The sequence below is a fragment of the Mrakia frigida genome (assembly GCF_051309035.1).
Source record: "Mrakia frigida strain ATCC 22029 unplaced genomic scaffold BDY24scaffold_20, whole genome shotgun sequence".
Lineage (NCBI taxonomy): Eukaryota > Fungi > Basidiomycota > Tremellomycetes > Cystofilobasidiales > Mrakiaceae > Mrakia > Mrakia frigida.
In genome coordinates, this window is record NW_027481261.1 from 170,773 (window position 1) to 189,856 (window position 19,084).

General features: G+C 53.7%; 6 protein-coding genes across 6 annotated transcripts; 2 read left to right on the forward strand and 4 right to left on the reverse strand.

Annotated features, from left to right (window-relative positions):
• Window positions 1–149: 149 nt before the first annotated feature.
• POL3 (DNA-directed DNA polymerase delta POL3) lies at window positions 150–6,046 on the reverse strand. Its single transcript, XM_076640948.1, has 25 exons — window positions 5,947–6,046; window positions 5,657–5,829; window positions 5,207–5,281; window positions 5,045–5,121; window positions 4,834–4,944; window positions 4,601–4,739; window positions 4,333–4,439; window positions 4,136–4,233; window positions 3,898–4,058; window positions 3,578–3,820; window positions 3,221–3,486; window positions 2,941–3,127; window positions 2,653–2,859; window positions 2,428–2,579; window positions 2,245–2,361; window positions 2,055–2,178; window positions 1,806–1,969; window positions 1,629–1,723; window positions 1,468–1,553; window positions 1,330–1,389; window positions 1,192–1,248; window positions 950–1,099; window positions 762–884; window positions 636–691; window positions 150–501 (listed from the first exon to the last, which is right to left on the reverse strand). Exons 1-25 carry the CDS (start codon window positions 6,003–6,005, stop codon window positions 304–306), a joined length of 3,285 nt encoding a protein of 1,094 aa, XP_076495525.1. The 5' UTR covers window positions 6,006–6,046; the 3' UTR covers window positions 150–303.
• Window positions 6,047–6,677: 631 nt separating this feature from the next.
• On the forward strand, window positions 6,678–8,757 carry BDY24DRAFT_416155 (uncharacterized protein; the record flags this gene model as incomplete). Its single annotated transcript, XM_076643553.1, has 5 exons — window positions 6,678–6,849; window positions 6,934–7,194; window positions 7,292–7,387; window positions 7,463–8,104; window positions 8,306–8,757. 5 exons carry the CDS (start codon window positions 6,678–6,680, stop codon window positions 8,755–8,757), a joined length of 1,623 nt encoding a protein of 540 aa, XP_076495526.1.
• Window positions 8,758–9,034: 277 nt separating this feature from the next.
• BDY24DRAFT_392662 (DUF423 domain-containing protein) lies at window positions 9,035–10,208 on the reverse strand. Its single transcript, XM_076640949.1, has 6 exons — window positions 10,144–10,208; window positions 9,927–10,041; window positions 9,776–9,813; window positions 9,615–9,637; window positions 9,382–9,498; window positions 9,035–9,285 (listed from the first exon to the last, which is right to left on the reverse strand). The coding sequence occupies exons 1-6, from the start codon at window positions 10,144–10,146 to the stop codon at window positions 9,210–9,212; spliced, it is 372 nt and encodes a 123-aa protein (XP_076495527.1). The 5' UTR covers window positions 10,147–10,208; the 3' UTR covers window positions 9,035–9,209.
• Window positions 10,209–10,427: 219 nt separating this feature from the next.
• BDY24DRAFT_416157 (uncharacterized protein) lies at window positions 10,428–11,398 on the forward strand (the record flags this gene model as incomplete). The annotated part of the gene is made up of 2 exons (XM_076643554.1): window positions 10,428–10,789; window positions 10,873–11,398. The coding sequence occupies 2 exons, from the start codon at window positions 10,428–10,430 to the stop codon at window positions 11,396–11,398; spliced, it is 888 nt and encodes a 295-aa protein (XP_076495528.1).
• An 825-nt stretch (window positions 11,399–12,223) lies between these two features.
• On the reverse strand, window positions 12,224–15,756 carry BDY24DRAFT_352629 (sugar porter family MFS transporter). Its single transcript, XM_076637740.1, has 20 exons — window positions 15,616–15,756; window positions 15,472–15,512; window positions 15,312–15,347; window positions 15,142–15,155; window positions 14,952–15,054; window positions 14,783–14,868; window positions 14,587–14,713; window positions 14,466–14,511; window positions 14,246–14,321; window positions 13,817–14,130; window positions 13,655–13,723; window positions 13,518–13,575; window positions 13,420–13,454; window positions 13,266–13,353; window positions 13,123–13,183; window positions 12,982–13,015; window positions 12,786–12,907; window positions 12,601–12,718; window positions 12,398–12,523; window positions 12,224–12,309 (listed from the first exon to the last, which is right to left on the reverse strand). Exons 1-20 carry the CDS (start codon window positions 15,682–15,684, stop codon window positions 12,295–12,297), a joined length of 1,638 nt encoding a protein of 545 aa, XP_076495529.1. The 5' UTR covers window positions 15,685–15,756; the 3' UTR covers window positions 12,224–12,294.
• Window positions 15,757–16,119: 363 nt separating this feature from the next.
• BDY24DRAFT_392673 (WD40-repeat-containing domain protein) lies at window positions 16,120–18,461 on the reverse strand. Its single transcript, XM_076640950.1, has 10 exons — window positions 18,366–18,461; window positions 18,210–18,302; window positions 18,021–18,138; window positions 17,838–17,890; window positions 17,397–17,770; window positions 17,253–17,314; window positions 17,090–17,163; window positions 16,976–17,022; window positions 16,884–16,890; window positions 16,120–16,814 (listed from the first exon to the last, which is right to left on the reverse strand). The coding sequence occupies exons 1-10, from the start codon at window positions 18,371–18,373 to the stop codon at window positions 16,211–16,213; spliced, it is 1,440 nt and encodes a 479-aa protein (XP_076495530.1). The 5' UTR covers window positions 18,374–18,461; the 3' UTR covers window positions 16,120–16,210.
• Between the last annotated feature and the right edge of the window lie 623 nt (window positions 18,462–19,084).

The window sequence follows — 19,084 nt, forward strand, 5'->3', positions numbered from 1 at the left end:
AAGACGAGAGTCGAGGACGAGATGGTTTCGAGCTGCGTGAACAACGAAGATGTACTATGTATAGATAGGCCACGAGGGACTTTGTTCATAGATTCTCTTCGGTCAAGAAGCAAGAGAAGGCGAGACAGAGATCTGTCTCGAACGAAGACACGGCGAGTCGAGTCGAAGGATCCTCGATGAAGAAGAAAGAATGCATGCAGAAAAGCTAAGAAAGAGGTAGATAACTCGTGACTGAAGATAAGATAGACTCGAACTGAGAAAACGCAACCAAACTCGACGACCATCGACGCGTCGTCCTCCCGCTCACCACTCCTTCTCCTTATCGAACCGATCCAGCGTCGCCATCGCGTCCCCGACGTCCTTCTGAGCCTTCTTCCTCATGTAGAAGATTGGACAATCCTTACTCGAGCAGAGGACGTCCTGGTGAAGCGATCCTTGACATCGTTGGCATTGCGTCCAGAGCCGAGAGAAGTTGATTTGGTGGGCGGAGGTTTGGACGAGCTGAGGAGGTAAAGAGAGGAAAAGAAGAAAGGTCAGCGAAAGAGATCGGGAAGATGGAGGTTGACGCCGAAAGCTCGACGAGAGGAGAAGAGGCGACGGGAAGGCGGGAGGAGGAAAGGAGAGTTGAAACGAACCTGCTTCTGGTAAAGCTCTCCTATCCGAGGTCGGCAGTTGTTGCACACGGCTCCATCTGCGGAACGAGAACAACCATAGTCTGTCAGTCGAAGCTCTCTTGAAAGAGAAAGATCGAACAAACTCACCCTTGTTCGCCGTCTTCAACGGAGTCTTACATCCCAGACAAGTCACCGTCCTCACAGCGAACTTCATCAGCCCTCCGATCGTAGGTGTCGCGATACTGATCGTCCTCGTGTGTTCTCCAGATACTGTGAACGAGAAGCGAGATTCAGCTTCGAGTTCGAGGGAAGGGAACGAGTGAGGAGAGACTCACGAAGAGACGAAGCTTTTCCACCCAGGATAGGCTCGAAGATCCTCATGAGGGGTTTGGAGAGTTGGTTCTCGAGGTAGTAGGCGGTGTCGATGGGAATGTTGTTCTCGAGGACGTAGATGGGGTCTTCAGACTTGTCGTAAGCGGCGGCACCTGGAGAGGAGAGAGGAGAGCGAGACGAGGAGGATGAGCGTCAGTCGAGTTGCTTCTCGAGCAAGGAAGGAGAGAGGCATGAGCGAACAAACCCTTGATACCCTTGATGATGACGTAGGCTACTCGATCTCCAAGGGCAGGAGCAGAACCTAGAGAGAGAAGAAAGAGGAGACGCGTCAGATTTCGGACTGAGGTTGGACGAGAAGCGAGTCGACGGAAGACCGACTCACCAGCATCTCGAATCTTCATCCTAGCGGCGAGTTCGACGTGAGCTTGCTTGTTGGCGTAGTCTGGGAAGGGTAAAGCGTCGAAGGAGTCAGTGGGAGCTCGAGGAAGAGTGAGCTTCGAACGGAGGAAACGAAACGAACCGGCTTTGGCAAGAGCCTTCGTGATAACGAGCTGCGACATGTCGACCTTGTTTTGAAGAAGATCTGAGATGACTTGCTTGGTGTACCTGCGAGACGAAAAATAATAGGGTCAGTCGAACGATCTCTCCGACTCGACGCGACGAGCGAAAACAAAAACTCACTCCTCCGCTCCCTTCACATCTCGATCGATCAGCATCTTGTGCAGGCACGTCTCGATGACCGTTTGGACCAGACGACAGTTATCTCGTCGAACCGTCTGAGAACGAAGAAGAAGAGTTCGAAGAAACGAAGGTCAGCGTCGAATCGAAGCGGAGCGAACCGAAAGAAACAGAACGAACCTCGATTCCCTTCGTATCCATCTTATCGTACTTGTCGGGTCTCGTCCAGTAGAGTCCAGCGTATCGTTTTTTGTTGATGAGGAGGTAAGGGAAGTAGACCTTCTCGAACTCTAGCTTGATAGGAGCTGTGAACTTTTGAGAGACGAGATCGGCGGCTTCGGATCCTGTGTTTTGAAGAGCGAAAGCAGAAAGGAGAGTCAGATTGTGCGTGCCCAAGGCATGAAAAGAGGAATCGTGAGCAGGACGAACCGAGAGCCATAGCAGTCTCCAGATCGGGACATCCGAACTTGACCATCACCGAATCGGTATCTCCGTAGATGACCTTCGCGTCGTACTTTGCTCCGTTCTCGATACTGTATTGACTCTCGACCTCCTGAAAACCCATCGTCAAGGTCAGCTCTCTGTTCTCGAAGAAAAAGAAAGGGAGGACAGAACGAACCTGTTTCGTCATCTCAATCATCTGTCGACCGTACGCCGTCACACTCGACGAGATGGCGAGACAAGGAAGCTTTCCGACCGTCGCTCCAGTGAATCCGTAGACCGAGTTGGCACTGATCTGTTAAACGGAAGAGGGAAGAAGAGTTAGCGAAGGAGAGGAAGCTTAAAGCAGGACGAGACGAACCTTCAACGCAAGCTGTCGACCATCCAACACTGCCCTCTTGAAAGGATCCTTCTCGACCTTCAAGTCGGCCTTCGCCTTCTTCCTCGCTGAAAGAAGATCCTCGAGAACGATGGCGAGCAGTCCCTTCCTCCTCTTGGTCGTCACGAAGAAGTCTGTTTCGAAGCAAAGCAACGAGATCGATCAGCGACGCGTCTTTTCGGTTTTGGGCGAGAGGGAAAGACGAACCGTTGTTGGGAGTAAGAATGTAATCGTCGTCCTTGACGAGTCCCAGTTCGTCGATAGTCCTCTTGTCGACGAGAGTGGTGTAGCAGAGGTTGTGAGCCATCATGATGGAAGGGTAGAGGGAGGCGAAATCGAGAGTGGCGATGGGAACGTCGTAGTATCCTCGGATGGGCTCGATGACGGTAGCTCCTTCGTACTGCTCGTCGGACCCTGTTCCAACGAAGTCAGGAGATGAAAGAAAATTCAGTCGGAGGTCGAGAGAAAGTCAGGGACGTGAGCGAGAGAACGAACCTTCCGTCTTGACCGAAGGAACGACGTAACCATCCTCGTTCGCTTTCCTGTAGAGCTGAGAGACGACCTTGATCTGTTGACCTCGAGCGAGAAGGTAGTTGAACGGGACTCCAGTGACTCGAGCCATCTCGGTGTAGTTGACGAAGCACATGAGCTTGTCCATGAGTCGTTGAGGAAGGTACGCGTCCTGAACGAAACGAGGGTCGAGTCGAGTCGAGGTCAGTTTCCGTCTTTGTTTCCTCGATGTCCCCCTCAAAACCCCCCAAAAATAGTGACTCACCTTCAAACAATACACAGCCAACCTCCTCCTCGACTCGTTCGTTCCGTTTTGAAGCTCGGTAATGATCGAGTAATGGACCTCCTCCTTCTGCTCTCCGAGGAACTGAGCGCAAACGGCGTTGAGGGTGTACGATCTGAGCTTGTAGTCTCGCTGCATGACGGCGAGGATATCGAGTTGGAGTCGTCCATCGAGGTTGATGTTCTTGGAGTCTCGGTTTCCGTACGCTTTCGAACTGAAGTGAGCGTCTTTGGCTTCCGTCTTGACGTCTGAGATCCGAAACGACGATCAACGAAACGAGTCAGCTCTTCGTCGTCTCTTTTGTTGGAGTGAAGCACGAAGAGACTTCAGAAAACTCACTGAGCAACCTCCCGAGGTAGGGGAACTTGTTGACCTTCAACGCTTTGGCTCGATCGAGGAGGTAAGGGAAATCGAAGTTGGTGGTGTTGTAGCCGATGACCATGTCCGGATCGACCTCCTCAACGAAGTCCGCCCAGCTCTGGAGAAGCTTCTCCTCGGCCTTGAACTCGAGGACTTGAGAACCGACGATGTGAGCGCAGGTGTTGAGGGTGAAGACGTTTCGGATGAAGGGTTTCGATTCGCCTAATGGGGACGCGTTTCTCGTCAAAAGGTCAGCATAGATCGCTCGAGCGTAGAGAGGGAAAGAGAGGCAGACTGACCTTGTCGAGTGACCATGTTAGCGATCTGGATGACTGGATCGACGGTTGCTTCGGGGAAGATTCCCTTCCTTCCGGCGCACTCGATGTCGAAACTGAGGATTCGAAGAGGAGCGAGAGACGACCATTCTCCTTCGGGAGCGTGAGAGATGAGATCTTCGGCCCTGTTTCAAGGAAGAAGACAAGAGTCAGTAAGAGGTCAACGAGTTGAGTTTTTAAAAAAGGAGGGAAGAGCACGCACTTGCAATCCAACTCGATCTGACACCTCGAGACCTTCCTGTTGTTCGTTCGGAGCTCGTACTTCTTGGCAGGGACCTCGAGCCAGTTCATTCCGGTGATCTGTCACAGAAAACGAAGATAAGGTCAGCTCAGGTCAACTCTCTATGTCTTCTCTCTTCCTCGCTCAACTCGACGCGTCTCGTCCAAACTCAGACTCGCCTTGTTGTCGATCATGAACCTCAACGTGTAAGCGATGTTGCTCTCGTACGAAGAGATGGGTCCGTTGAACATATCTCTGAACTGGAACTCTCCCCGCTCGAAGATCCGTAAAAACAGTCCAATCCAAAACGAAACGAACCGAGCCAAAAGAAGCAAAGGGAGGGAGGGATGTCAGCTTCGTTGAATCTCATTCGTCTCGAGTTCTTCTTCTTCGACCGATTCCCTCCATGGCTCCCTCGTGATCGAAGACAGTGGTGTGAGGACTCATCTCTTATCCTAGGAACCATCTTCGGGTCGACCAGCGTGATCTTCAAGAACGGAACCGACGCATCTCCCTTGTATCCCCAGAGCGAACGCTTCATCTGAACCTTGGTGTTGATGACAGCTCGACCGTTGTTAATGGCAGACTAATAAAAAGAAGAGGAGACCCGAAGGTGATGAGCCCGAGGCGAGGTGGGAGGGGAGGGAGGGAGAGGAGAGAAGCGACGAGAGGGAACGCACGTTGACAGCCTCTGTGAAAGCTTTGCAGTCCTCGTTGACGAATCCTCTGGGGGCAGCAACGTAGAGGTAAGGAGAGAAGGAGTTGACGTGAAGGAGGAGGGAGTTTCCGGCCTGGAAGGAAGGGAGAGAGGAGGGGATCAGCTTCGAGCTCGACGAGTTCAACTTCCTCTTCCTCCTTCTCTGAGAGAGAGGGCCAAGAACGGAAACGAACCTGAGTGACTCCAAAGATTCTCAGCGAAGGACCAGCTCCTGGTTCGAGGTACTCTTCGATGTCGATCTGCTGGAAGACTGTGGGAAACGAAGAGGAAGAAGATGGGAGGGAGATGGTGAGCTCGAGAAGAAGGAGGAGAGGCAAAGCGAGATGAATACGAACCTATGGAATCCTTGTTGAAGTCCAGAACAGGAGGAGCAGGTCTAGCCCAGGTCTGTTGATTCACCGATGCTGAGTCTGAGAGAGAAAAAAAGGGAAGAAAAGCAAGAGCGGTCAGCTTGGAGGGTTCGAGGTGGAGTCGAGGAAGGGAGGCAGGCAGAAGGTCGCTTTTGGAGGTGAAAAAGATGTCGTTTGGGGTCGTTGTTTCGCAGAGATAGACAGTTACGTCTCTTCTATCTATACAAGACCCCAAGGCCGCTCAGAGACAGCAGCGGAAGCCAGCTTTCGAGGTCCGTCTCCTCCTTCGACCTCGACCTCTCCTTCCTCCCTCTCTCCCTCCTCCTTTCCCACCTTTCCCTCCCCCCTCTCCATCACCACGACCCCCGTTTTCCACCCAGTCTCCCCTCCCCATACACACCTTCCCAAGATAAACATTCTCAAAAAGAAACTCACTATTCCCCGTGCCCTGTTCATCGAGCCTCTCCAACACGTCCGCAAAGCTCTCCTGCTGCTTCTCCTTCCCTTTCCCCTTCCCTCCATCGAGTCGTCGCTTCTTGTTGGCAGGAGGAGGAGAACTAGGAGCAGTCGTGGTAGTGGCAAGAGCGGAAGCAGATTCTATCGGGCGACTGTGTGGAAAGAGAGAGAGAAGTAAAACAACGCAAAGAAGGAGGAAGGGAGAGAGAGAGTCAGTCAGGTCGGAAGGTTGAGGAGGATCGGAGTGGATCGATGGAGAGGGGACGCACGAAGAAGAGGAAGAGGAGCCGTTGCCGTTGGTGGTAGAGGTAGAAGTGGAAGCTTCCATCGTAAGAAGAAAACGGGCAGAAAAAGGAGAGGAAGGGTGGTGGTGGGTGAGAGAAGGAAGAAGAAGGGAGGGAAAGGGAAATGAGCTTCGAAGTTAGGGACGCGACGTGATCGAGCAAGCGTGAATTGACTGGGAAGTCAGGGATTGGCTCTTTGGAAGAAATGTAAGAGGACGCCCGTAAGGGAAAGGAGAAGAAGATCTGGTGGAACAAGATAGGGACTGGGGGAAGTCGAAAGTTTTTACGAGCGGCTTTTTAGTGGAATCGACGCGTCTTCGTTTTCCTCTCAAACTGCTCGCGAAATCGTACCACTGGGCCGAAGCGCACCTGTACAGCTTAGGATCGATGGCCTTGATTTCTCTAAAACGCATTCAAACGACTGGTCTTGTCGCCAAGGGGTGGGAAAAAGGACTAGACGCGTCTTCTTCGTTCCTCGTTCGACGCGTCGCTTCCTCCCACCTCCCTCTCGTCTCGACCCCGAGAACAGAAAATCTTGTCTTCTTCCCATCCTTCAACTTCTCTCTCAACTCTAGTCCTACGCATCTCCCTAGCAACCGCCCTTCTTTCGGCCGCCCTTCTTCTTTTGTTCGCCTTCACCTCCTGCTCCCCTCCCCTCCCCTCTCCCCTCTCTCCCTTGTTCCCTCCTAACGTCCACCTTCTTTCTCTCTTTCAGGATGAGAACTCGACTCTCCATCGCCACCGGAACCCAACCTTCCTCTTCCTCCATAGGAGCTCCTACGCCCCAAACCTCCCGTCGTGCTCCTCCTGCTTCTTCAAGAGTCTCTCGATCTCAGCAAGACGAGAACTTCGATCCCTCAGCAACGGTTTTGAGAGGAAAGAAGAGAGGTGAGCTTTTTTTTCGTCTTCTTCTTCCTTCTCGGTTTTCATCTCTGACGAGAAGCTGATTTCGCATACATCTTGCGTTCGTAGCGACTACCACTCGAGAGATCCCACCTGCGACGGTCGTTTCCAAAGCGAAGAAGGCTCGAGGAGGAGGAGGAGGAGGAGGAGGAGGAGGGACGAACGAGACGACGACGAAGAAGAAGAAGGGAGGGAGGAGAGTGGTAGATTCGGACGAGCACACTTCTAGCGAGGAGGACAACGAGCTTCCATTGGGAGTCGACGACGAGGAAGAGGAGTATGCTGTTACCGAGACGAGCAAGAAGAGGAAGGGGAAAGGAAAGGGAAGAGGTGAGTGAGGGAGGGATGTGGAGCGGGAGGAGCCTGAGGAGGGAGACAGAGAGCTCACTTTTTTTCCTCCTTCCTTCCTTCTTCTTTTGAGATGCAGCTACGACGACTACGACAACGACAGGAAGGAAACCTCGAGCTTCAACCTCTTCAGCTCGTCCTACTACGGCAGCAACAGCATCGAAGAAACCCATCCGTTCGTCCTCCTCTCCTCGCCTCTCCCCTCGTTCCTCCTCTGACCTCCCTCCCCCTCCCCCTTCGTCTTCTACAGGAGCCTCCTCAACCATCACCAACCCAGCTCAATCCTCCTCTCACCTCTCCTCTCAAACAGCTGTCAACTCAACCACTTCCACCATCGTCCCTACTGCCAAACCCAACGACCGAACCCGAGACCGTCCCTCCTCGAAACCCATGTCCAGATCTTCGACCATCCTCGTTCCCGGGACCTCGTCGTCGGAGATGGAGAGACGAGAGGTGGAGGAGAAGGAGAGGGAGAGGGAGAGGGAGAGGGAGAGGGTTACTGCCGCTGTTGAGGAGGTGATGGATGAGGAGGAAGACGGGGAGCTCATCATCCTCTCTGGGAGCGACGACAGGGAGGAGGATGTTGAGATGGAGGGAGGAGCCGAGGAGGAGGAGGAGGAGGAGGCTCGAGTCGAGGGAGAGAGAGAGGGATTAGACGATTTCGGCGACGCTGCTGCTGGGTCTGGTGGGATCGAGGCGGAGGAGGAGGACGCGATGGAGGATGCCCAGGAGGAAGGCGAACGATTCGACGAGGACGACGACGAAGGAGGAGAGGAAGATGGAGAAGAGGGAGCGAAGAGTCGAGTCCTTCTTGAAGCTGAGAAAGAAGAGTTGCCAGCCGATGATACGGAAGGGATGGAGAAACAGTTTGGGAACTCGGAGGATTCCTTTGGTAAGTTCCCGTCGTTCTCTCTTGCTCCCTCTCCCTCCTCTCCTCTCCCTCCCACCTTTCCTTTCCCAATCAACCCTCCCACCCCCCCCCCCCCCCCCCCCCCCCCCCCCCCCCCCCCCCACACTCTCTTTCTCCCAGCTAACCTCCTCCTCCTCCATTCCTTCTCCCACCCACCCACTCAATCCATTCCAACTCCAACAGAAGCTCGTCCCTACCCTCGACGAAACCTCCTCCCCAACTTCCTTTCCCAAGCAGCCAACTCAAAGAACCCCTTCCTCACCGCCGCTTCCGCCAACAAGAACAACAACAACAACAACAACAACAACAACGCCAACGCCGACGCTGACTCTCCCGCATCTCTCAACGCCAACGGTCGCCCACAACCCTCCCACCCTCTCTCCCAAGCCCACTCCCGCTCTTCCTCCCACTCCAACAGCCACGCCCGAGCCTCCCCCGAACCCGATTTCGGAACCAAACAACTCCTTCTGAGCCGAGACGAGAGATGCGTCTGCGGGGAAGACGTGGCCCACCCGGCGCCGAGGTTGGAGGTAGTGGGAGGGGAAAGAGGGAGGGCTTGGGACGAGCATGTCGGTGTGTGTGGTGGTTTGCAGAGGTTGAAGAACAGGGGATGGAGGATTTTTAGGGAGGTTTGAGGGAGGGAAGGAGGGTTGGTGGGGTGGGAGAGGAGGGGAGGGGAGGGAAGAAGAGGGAGCGGGAGGAGGGTTGGGTTGGGTTGATGAGTGAAAATCGACGAGGGAGGGAGGGATGGAAGGGTGTAAGCTGAAGCTTTGACTGTACTTCTAGAATGAGTCTTGGTTGGGTTGAGCTGTGGGAAAGGAAGAAAGAGCGAAGGAGAAAGAAAGGGCGAGAGGGAGGTGAGACGAAAACGAGGGGAGGACGCGTCTTGCGAGCTAGCTGGAGCTAGAGAGATGAAGAGCGAAAGGTCCATGCGATCAAGCAGCTTTGACTCCTTCTAGGTATATATTGATAGGTGATTTGTTGGGTTGGGTCGTTGTGATGAGCTGAGATTGAGGACGAGGAGCGCGTCGAGTCGAGGTCGAGGTCGAGGTCGAGGAGGCGACGTGAGGAAAGAGTTGATGGCAATTTAGAGGACGAGAGTGACGTATCCAGCGATGAGGATGAGTCCTCCCAGAGGAGTGATAGGTCCGAGGAATCGGAACCTGAGAAGCAGCGGGCAGCAAGAGCAAAGAGAGATCAGCTCCTCGTATCGGAAAGACGATGATGAGTCGAAACGGACGAATCGCAGAACGACTGACCTCTTCTCCCTATCGAGCACCAGTCCCCAGATGGATCCCGAGAAGATGGTAACTCCACTAGCGATGAGAGGGCCGGCAAACTTGTGGACTCCGAAACGAGGATGGAGGGAGATGGCGCTGAGAAGAGACGGAAGACAAGGAGGAGAGGAGGCAGGGAGGAGGATGCGGTGAGCTTCGACGAGACACGGAACCCTCGGCTGTTTCGAGGAAGGAAAAGAGAAATTCAAGCGTACAGGAGAGCTACACCGTTGACGAACTAGAGCATAAAAAAGGGAGGAAAGAGAGAGAGGGGAGAAGGAAAGGGAGGTCAGCTCGAGCCTTGAGGTTCGAGGGATGACTCTGCCCCTCTGCCATCGATGAGCTTGAAGAGCAGGAAAATGTACGCAAAACTTACAGCATAAGAGCTAGCAGTCTCCCAAGAATGAATCAGAGCTGTTTCCGAAACGAACAACACCCAGAGAGAACCGATCAGCTCGCCCCTTCTTCCGAGCTCAACCTCCTTTTCTCCCTCCCTTCCCTCTCCTTCCTCTCCCTGCCTTACTAACCAGGAGTAATCCCAACTCTGTTCTTCAACCCATGAGCTCCAAAGGCTCCCATTACGATTCCCGATCCGGCGAGGACAGCTCCCGTTCTCCAGAGAAGTTGAGGAGTCACGAACGACTGGCGGAAGTTGAACCAAGAACGAGGACGACCAGAGGAGGAGGAGGAGTGGTTAGAGAGAAGAGGAGTGGTAGAAGAGGGAGGAGGAGTGGAAGGGCGGACCATGCTTGTGAGTGTATATGTGTTGAGGGTTTGAGGGCGAGGAAGGAGGAGATGGTTGTTGGGAGAGAGGCGAAACGAGAGGATCGTTGTCGGACTCGGTCCTTTGTTTCTGTAGATATTAGAAAATACACCAAGGCCTAATGTAACAAGGCTGTCTCGTTTCTTAAGAAGAGACTTTGATAAATAAATAGAGGGACATCTCCTCACTGTCATCAGAGGAAAAAGAAGATGTTGAGCTCGAACCGTTCTTCTCCACCAACGTCGACCCTCCTCCCTCCCTTCGCATGCCTCTCACTCCCTCTCAAATCTCCTGGGGTACCGGCTCAGGTTCAGACGCCGAGTCTTGGGTCCCTGGCTCTTCCATCCCGGACTCGGAAATCTCGGACGAAGGCTCTCGAGGCTCCATCGACGGCCCTTCCTTCCCTCTCACCGACTTCGTTCTTGTCAAGGCCTCGACGCTCGCTCGTCTTTACGAGATCGCTAGGTGGATCGAGGTCGCGGACCATCTTCCTGCGAGCTACTACCCTACCGGGTTGAATACTCCTCGCAGCCAGAAGGAGATGATGGTGAAGGAGCTTTGGGAGGTGGTCGAAGAGCTGAAGGAAGGAAAAAGGGTCGGGCTCGACAGGGTGAAGGAGGAGCAGCTGTGAGTTTCAAGTCTGTTTGCAAGTTCCAAGGGCGTGTATATAGAGAATGAGCTGACCTAAGGATATATCTGTGTTGAAGCAGACCCGTGGAAATGAGAGCTGTCGTCGAAGAGGACAAGGTCGAGCCCGTCGAACCTCCGGCCCTGGTCGACCCTCCCTCTCCCTTCATCGAAAAGCCTGTCACCAAATTTGAGTTGGCCAAACGAGCCGCCATCTCCTCCAACGTCGTCCTCTTTGGCGTACAATCAACTCCTTCCTCTTCGCCAGCCGAGCTTCTCGCTCTCTCCCTCCTTCCTTCCTCGACCAACGCTCCCGCTCCTGTCCTCGCCGTTCGTCGCCCTTCCAATCGTACCCATCCCTCCCCACTCGTCCTCACGTTTGCCGATCAAGCCGATCGAGCAGCCTACCTCCTCGCTCTCAAATCCATCCCCGACTCTCCTCTCTCAGCTCGTCACGACCTCACGCCCGTCCAGCAGCAACGTCGTCGCTCGCTCGTTGAGAAGGCTAAGAAGCGGGCATTGGAGGGAGGAGAGAAGGTGATGGTGAGAGGTAGTAGGCTCGTAGCCGTTGCGGAATCTACTGTGGTGGGAGAGACGGGTTCTGCTTAGGCTGCTGGTTGGTGAGGGAGGCGAACGTCAACGTCGGTTGGTTGTTTTTGACGGCTTTTGGTAAGTTACTTCGCTATCTCCAGGGCTTGTTCCCTTCTCTTATTACTCTCTTTTTTGTCGAAACTGAAAGCTGATCTCGACGTCGGCCTCTCGTTCTTTTCGTACTTTGGATACTCTCGTTTCAGTTCTTCAACGCGTCGACGATCATCCTCGCTTCACACGATGACTCTCGGACGTCCAAGTCCATCGATATCTGGCTCCGGACTGTTCGATACCGATGGAGAAGCGTGGTGAGCTCTTTTCGCTCTTTCATCCCGTTGCTGGACCGAGATCGAGCGCTGACTCGACGCGTCTCTCTTCCTCCCTTCTTTCGAACTTCTTCCCATCTCAGGCTTGGTAGCCCACGACCTCGGCATCCCCCCTTCGATCCCCTTCGATATCATGAAGGCTCAGCTCTCATCACAGGTCTCCGTCGTGTCCAGGGACTCAAGCAGGAACAAGACGCACTGGAGAGAGCTACGCCCCGTTGTGGGCAGATGGAATCGAAGTCGGGCCGCGTCTGTTTGGTTCCTCTTTCGCCTTCGCTTGTAGAGATGTGTCGAGTATTTTTGGTAGCTACGAGAATCACCGCGATGAAATCATCTTACGGCCGAGAAATGAGTCGGCCATTCATCTGGGTTCAACCGCTCAGGTTGACAACTTCCCTTTCTTCAACGCTCGTCTTTGCCCTAGCATCGTTTGAAGCTCCCGACATCAAGCATGAATAAATCATACGAGACTCAAGAGAAACCCAAGACGAATAGCAAATCGAGGAAAGAAGAAGGACTGAAATCGTTATAGTAAAACCGAGGAAGAAACGGAGAAAGATGAAACTTCGACGCGCGAATCGTCGTCCTTTAGACGTGCTCCTTCTGCGTAGTCGGAGAAGTTAAGTCGAGTCAGTTTGTGGAAAAAGGGGAGTGGGGGGGTGGGATGGAAAAGAGAGAGAGAGAGACTAACGTGATCAATCTCCTCCTTTCGAAGGGAACCGTGTTGAGCTTCCTGTTGTTTGTGCTGAGCAGCAACGTATCGGTCTCGAGCGTCCTGGGTGGTGGATCCGAAGAGGATATCCATCTCCTCGATAGACTGTGAAGCAAGGAAGAAGGAAGTATCAGCACGAAGAACGGAAGGAAGTCGACGCGTCGACAAACGGAGCGACGCACCAATCCTCTGGTCTCAGGCAACCAGAAACCAAACGCAGCCGAGAGGACGTTCACTCCGGCGAACATGAAGAAGAGCTTTCCGTTGGGGAGATCGAGGACGAGGTAAGGGGTGATCTTGCTGTGTGTCAGAAGGGTTGGGGTCAGCGTTGGTTGAGAAAGAAGGAGTGAAAAGGAGAGGCACGCACGTCAAGGTGAAGTTGAAAGCCCACTGGGTGGCAGCAGCAACGGCCATTCCGTAGTGTCGAAGTCGCATGGGGAAGATCTCGGAGCAGTAGACCCAAGGGACGGGACCCCAAGAGAAGCAGTACTAAACGAGCAAAAAGAGAGTCAGTCTTCTCTTCGAGGTCGTAGAAAGATGCTTCCAGGAGGTAGTTGACTCACAGGGATAACGAAACAGTAGATCATCGCGGCCATACTGTGGAAGAACGGATCCGGTGAAAGGAAGCGAAGAGGAAGGTCAGAGTCGGGCTCGACGTGTTGCAGCTCTCGATCTCGACACCGCTGCACGAAGCCAGGACGTACGCAATGGAAGCGGGAGCAGCATGAGTAGCCTTGGCGTCGGGGACGTGGGTGATGAAGATGGCTGAGCAGCAAACGGAAGAAGGGGAGTGGAGGTCAGTCATCTCGTTTTCGGACGCGTCGAACTTTGAACGAGATCTTCTCACCTCCAATGATGAGCAGGAACATGCTCATGAAGGAAGCTCCGAAGCCGAGAGAGAGTCTTCGTCCAAACCTCTCGATCCCAACGAAGATCTGTCCAAAAAAAACGAGAGGCGTCAGGAAAAGACGACACAAAAGGGAGGTGGGGAAAGCACTGACGAAAATTGAAGTGGCGACGATCTTGACGATACCGTCTGTGAATGGAGAACAAGTCAGCTTCGAGGGAGAAGGGGTAAACGAGGGAGAGGGCAACGTACAAATTCCGGAGGCGAGAAGACCGGTGGAGGTTCCTTGAAGACCGATGGACTTGAAGATCTGGAAAGAAGAAGAGCGAAGGGACGATGAAGGTCAGGAGAAGCGTTCGAGGTCGACGGGAGATATTCTCGAGACTTACAGTAGGAGCGTAGTACGAGATGGAGTTCTGTCCGGCCCATTGCTGGAGGAAGAACATGGCGAACGCGATCTAGAAAGGAAAGGAAGAGCGGGAACAAGTCGGCGAAAGGTCGACGCGTCGGAAGTTCGAGTCGAAGAGAGAGAGAGAGAGGCTACTACTCACAAAGAATCGAATCCTCATTCCGGGAGCCCAACACTCCCTCCAACTAGTTCCCGATGTAGTCTCGACCTCCTCCTGATGGGCAGCGGCGATCTCAGCGAACTCCTCGAGAACCCTTGGATCTTCAGGTCCTCGCTTTCGAGCCCAGGCGAGGTTGGCGAGAGCTTCGTCGTCCCGACCTCGAGAAACAAGCCATCGAGGGGATTCCTTGATGAGAGGGAGCAGGAGGATCATGAGACCGGAGGGGACGATCTGGAAAGCGATGGGGATTCTCCAAGAAGCAGAGCTGCTTTTCATGGCAGATACGGAGATGGCGTCTGAAGAAGGAAGGGCAAGGTCAGCCTTCTTTGGCTCGAGAAACGCCTGATCCCAACGAAAGAGGAGGAGACGAAACACAAGTGGTGGAGAAACGGATCTTTCGAAGGGACTCACACTCGATCCAGTAACTGAAAGCGACTCCGATCACTACCACGATTTGGAACAATCCCGTGATCCTTCCACGGACGTTCTAGAAGGGTATTCAAAGAAAGAAAGGTCAGTGACGAGAGAGGGAGTGAAGAAAGGGAGAGGAAGCGACGCGTCGAGGACAGGGAGCGGGACTGGAGCCCTCAGGCCTCTGGGGATGCGTGAAAAGAGTCTACGATGAACGTACCTTCGGTGCGAGCTCCGAAACGTAGGTGGGGCATACCGTTGACATGCTGGGTGCGATATAGAGACCATAAAAAAAAGTGAGCGACGCGTCGAGGTCGAGGAAGAGGAGCGAGCACACGCACAGTCCTACTCCGAGACCAGAGACGACCCTTCCACTGTACATCAACGCTAGACCTGAGCTCGCACCTCCCTTTGGGACCGTCTGCAGGATCGCTCCGATGGTGAAGACGATGGTACCGAGCATGAGCGCTGAAGAAGAAAGGGAGGAAGAGATTCAGCTTGGTCGACGATCGTTTCGAACTTGAAGATGGAACTTACCCCACTTCCTTCCAATTCGCTGAGTGATGGGAGCAGATCCGAGAGCACCAAAGAAAGCTCCGACCTGGAGCAGCGATACGACGTTACTATCGTTCAGGAAGAAAAGGAAGGTCGATCAGAAAGACAGCCGACTCAGGAGAGTCAGAACCAAAGCGAAAGAGAGACTCACGAAGCTATGTCTGCCTGCTTCTTAGCGAGTTGCTTGTCGTTCAAGTCGGGATAGAAAGCCGCGCTGTACTTGAAATCCCTCTGGAAAGGAGCGGTGGAGACGACTGAAAGGGAAAGAGGGGGAGTTCAGAGGCCGATTCGTTCGAGAACGGAAGCAGAGAAATCAACGGGTCCCTAGCGCAAGAACTTACTTCCTCCAGCGACTCTGAATGGAAAGGCAGGAGAAAAAGGATCAGTCAGAAGAGGAGAAAGGAGAAAACGAGGCGAAGCTCTCCTCCATCGCGGGGAGAGGGAAAGAGAGAAGGGAGGAAAGAGGAAGGAAGAGAGAAAAAGTCGAAGGAAGAGAGACAGATTTACTCACCCCGTGTCGTAACCAAAGAGGAAAATTCCGAGGTAGCTGAAGGAACGAACAGGAAGAGGAACAAGCGGAAGAGTCAGTTTCTCTGCGTGGCGCCGTGTCAAACCGTCGAGGGAAAGAAAGTCTTCGCTGCTGTTCCTCTTCGACAAAAGAAAGGACTCACGCGATGATAGTGAGAAGATAGACTCTAGAGTTTTGGAATCGCTGGATGAGGGAAGAAAGAAAGGGAGGAAGGGATGAGGGTGAGCTGTCTGGAAAAGCGGCCGAGTGAGGAAGAGGTTCGAGGGCTGAAGACGGCGACGCTCACCGAATCTGCTCCCTCCTGGTAGACCGTCGAGTCAGGAACGACTCGTTGGTTCTTCGAGAAGATACCCATCTTGAAGATAAGATGTAGATGTGGAAAGGTGGGGTCGAAAGAGGGAGAAGGAGGGGAAAGGGAAGAAGAAGGGGTGGGGGTCTGGGGGAAGGAAGGAGGGAGATTGCTGAGATCGCTTTTTGCACTAACTCTTGGTGGTCTATTTTGGAGAAATCTCCAAACCGGACCGTTTCTAGCCTTACTGTGACCAGCGCAGTCGGCAAACCGGATGAGAGTTTGCTGTCGGGGCCGGAACTTCGTACAGAACGCGAGGGAGGGACGAGGAGGGAAGGAGTTCACCTGTACTGTAGAGAGGGAGAAGAAGAGAGAGAGAGGACTCAGCAGAGAGAACGCACCGAAAAAAAACGATCCTCCCGTCGTACCTCGTAACCGGTCTCGACTCGACGCGTCTCCGATCCTTCCTCTTCCGAACCACTTTGAAACCTTCGCAAGATCACCAGATCGAACGCTCGTAAAATAGCGGTTCAGTGCGAAAACGCGTGTATAGAAAAGAGAACGAGAACAATAATCTCACGCGGAACTCGTATCAAGCCAACCTCCCATCTCCCTCAGCCCTCCATCCTCGCCTTCCCCTTCCTCCCACCTCCCACTCTCCGATCCCAGCCTCCGTCCCAGCGTACATCCACCCTCCACAGTGACTGAACCCCACACCTGATGTTCCCACGATACGCCTGACTCCCGTCTCGTCGAGCTCGTCCTCCTCGAGCAGAAGCAGTCGAGCTTGCCTCTGCTCGAGCGAAAGCCCGGCCTTCTCCTCTTCTCCGGAGGCACCGTGAGGGATGACGAGGCTGATCCGTCGATCAAAGGTTCGTCCGTCGGCCACGTAGACGTTGGAGGTGTCGTCGGTGTAGACGAGGAGTTCTTGGGGCGAGGAGGAGGGGGAGAACTTGACGACGCGGGCCGGGGAGAGGTTGGAGGAAGAAGAAGAGGTGGATGGGTTGGAGTAGGGAGAGGTTCGAGTGTGGGAGGTTGCGAAGATGGAGGTGGAGGAGGAGGCGAGCTCGTGTTGCTGCTGGAAGTTGGTCGTCGGGAAGGGAGAGGAGGTGGTTGGGCGATGGTAGAAGGGAGTGGGAGGATCGGTGCAGAGGGAGGCGAGTTTCTTCGAGGAGCGATGATCCCAGATCGAGATACTGCAGAAGAGGGGAAGATAGGATGTGAGTAGCCTCGTTTTCGCATCGATGGGAAGAGAGAACACTCACAGTCCGTCTGAGGAAAGGAAAGAAAGAAGGCGACGCGTCAGTCGCCTCGAAATCACGACGCGGCTCGAATCAAAAGATGCAGGCAAACTCACCCTGTCCAGCAACAGCAAACTTCCGACCGTCAGGCGACCAAGCCGTTCTGTTACTTCGAACGAGGAAGAAGTCAGTTCGATCACAACGTCAAAGGAACAGAGACGCGAACGTACGAGAACCCAGCGTCATCTCCAGCCTTGTAGGTCGCCAGCTTCTTGTACTTTTCACCTCCATACAGCACCGAGAACTAGTATAATCAAAGAGGTCGATGAAAGTCAGCTCCGTCTGCGAGATAAGAGTCGAGGAAGGGGGAAATGAGCTGAGCGGTGTGCGAACCAGATGAACCTCGTTCGAGTCTCCGACGCTCAGAAGGGTACGACCGTCTGGGGAGAGAGAAGCTTTGAAGAACAGAAGACTCAGCCTCGACGCTGCAGCTCACTGAAGCTACGATCTCGCCTTGTGAACGTCGTCTGAACTCACTATGATTGACTGGCACACCCACCTGCACCTCTCCCACATCCACCTTCCTCCAATCCTTCTTGATCTTCCCCTTCCCCCACCCAACACCCACTCCCTCTCTCTTCCCTCCCATCCCTGGATCCAGACCTCGATTCTGATCCTCGAATCCCAAGACCTTGATCGACCCGTCGTTGTTGGACGCGAGAGCAAACATGTGTCCTCCGAAGCCTGAAGCGAGCTGAAGTTGGGAAGTGAGGAAGACCGAGTTGTTAATCTGAGCTCTTGGTCGAAGTTTGCAGGCGAGGTAGGACCAGGACGATCTCAAGACGGAGGGGGGGAGGTACGGGACGACGGCGAGGTCGGGAGTGGATCCGCCGAGGGCGAAATGCGAGCATCTGGTACGAGCGAAGGACGGTCAGCTTTTTGATGGACCGAGAAGGATACGGGAGAGTTAAAGCTTACCCGTAAGTGAGGGAGAAAGGTGAGAAGTTGAAGTTGAGGAGGTGGGAGACGGACTGAAGAGGGAGGAAGAGGGAAGGGAGGAGAGAGGACCAGAGGTGAGCTCAACGCTTCTCTTCTGAGCTCTCGCAATCTCGCCCCACAGGAGATACCTTCAGCCAAGCGAGCGAAACGAAGTACACTCACAGGTGCTTCTCCAGGGCTGCTCTCAGCATCATCGAAACTAGCTCGAGATAACGACTTCCCTGAGATGAAGAAGAGCTCGCCTCGAGTCTCCGGACAGACGATGAGATCCTTTAATTGACTGCTCATCCACCGCAAGGGAGAGTCAGCGGATTGAAGCTTGCCTCATTAGGCATAAGAGAGAGTACTGACTTGTGGCCAATATAGACTGGAACGTTCAACTGTCTGGGAGGACCAGGTTCGAGGAGGGATGAGGAGGACGAGAAGGAGGAAGGACTCGAGTCTCTGGGAGGGGAGTCAGCTCAGAAGCACTTCCGAGACCTAGATCTTGAATGCAGAGGTACTCACACGTCCATGGTCGAGGCATATAGTTAAAAACGAGCGTTTGAGAAAGTTGGATGCGTCGTTGTTGGAGGTCAAGAGAAGGAGGAGGAGGAGTCGAAGGAGTTTCGAGCTCACACTTTCCCTGCCTCTGGAGAACCATCTCCTGCTTCTTCCCTTTGTTGGTTGCAGCTCATTTTTTTGTCTAGGCTCAAATGTTGTCGTAGTGAATCCTGTGAGTTTCACTTGGTCGAGGAGGGCATCGAATACGGGGAAGTGAAGCTTTGGATGGGGAGGGGGAAGAAAGAAGAGAGTAGGTCGACCTCTCTCTCTTTGATCGCTGCTCATCTCCTGGTCTTCGACGTACTACCAGTGAGCGCAGACTGTGTCAGCTCATAATCGTGTATATCCTTTCAACCCTACTGTTGTGCCTTTCCGCTGTTCGTCGATTGAAAGCTGACCTGCCCGACGCGCGCGTCGTCGTTAATCTCTTCGTCTTCTTTCTCCAGCCTTTCTCTTCGTCTTCCGCCTCGTGAATCGACAGCCTTGGCTCATGTAAAGTCAAGTCCTTCGCCTTCCAGATCTGCTCAGAAGTGAAACCCAAACAAACTGTAAGACTCGTCGCGTCTCGCATCAACTTCTCTCGATCTCCTCTGTTCTCCTCAGCCACTCGACTCGACTTCCTTCTTCCCGCTCTCCTTCTTCTCGACCTTTGTGTTCCTGTACATCCTCCGTCAGTCTTTCCA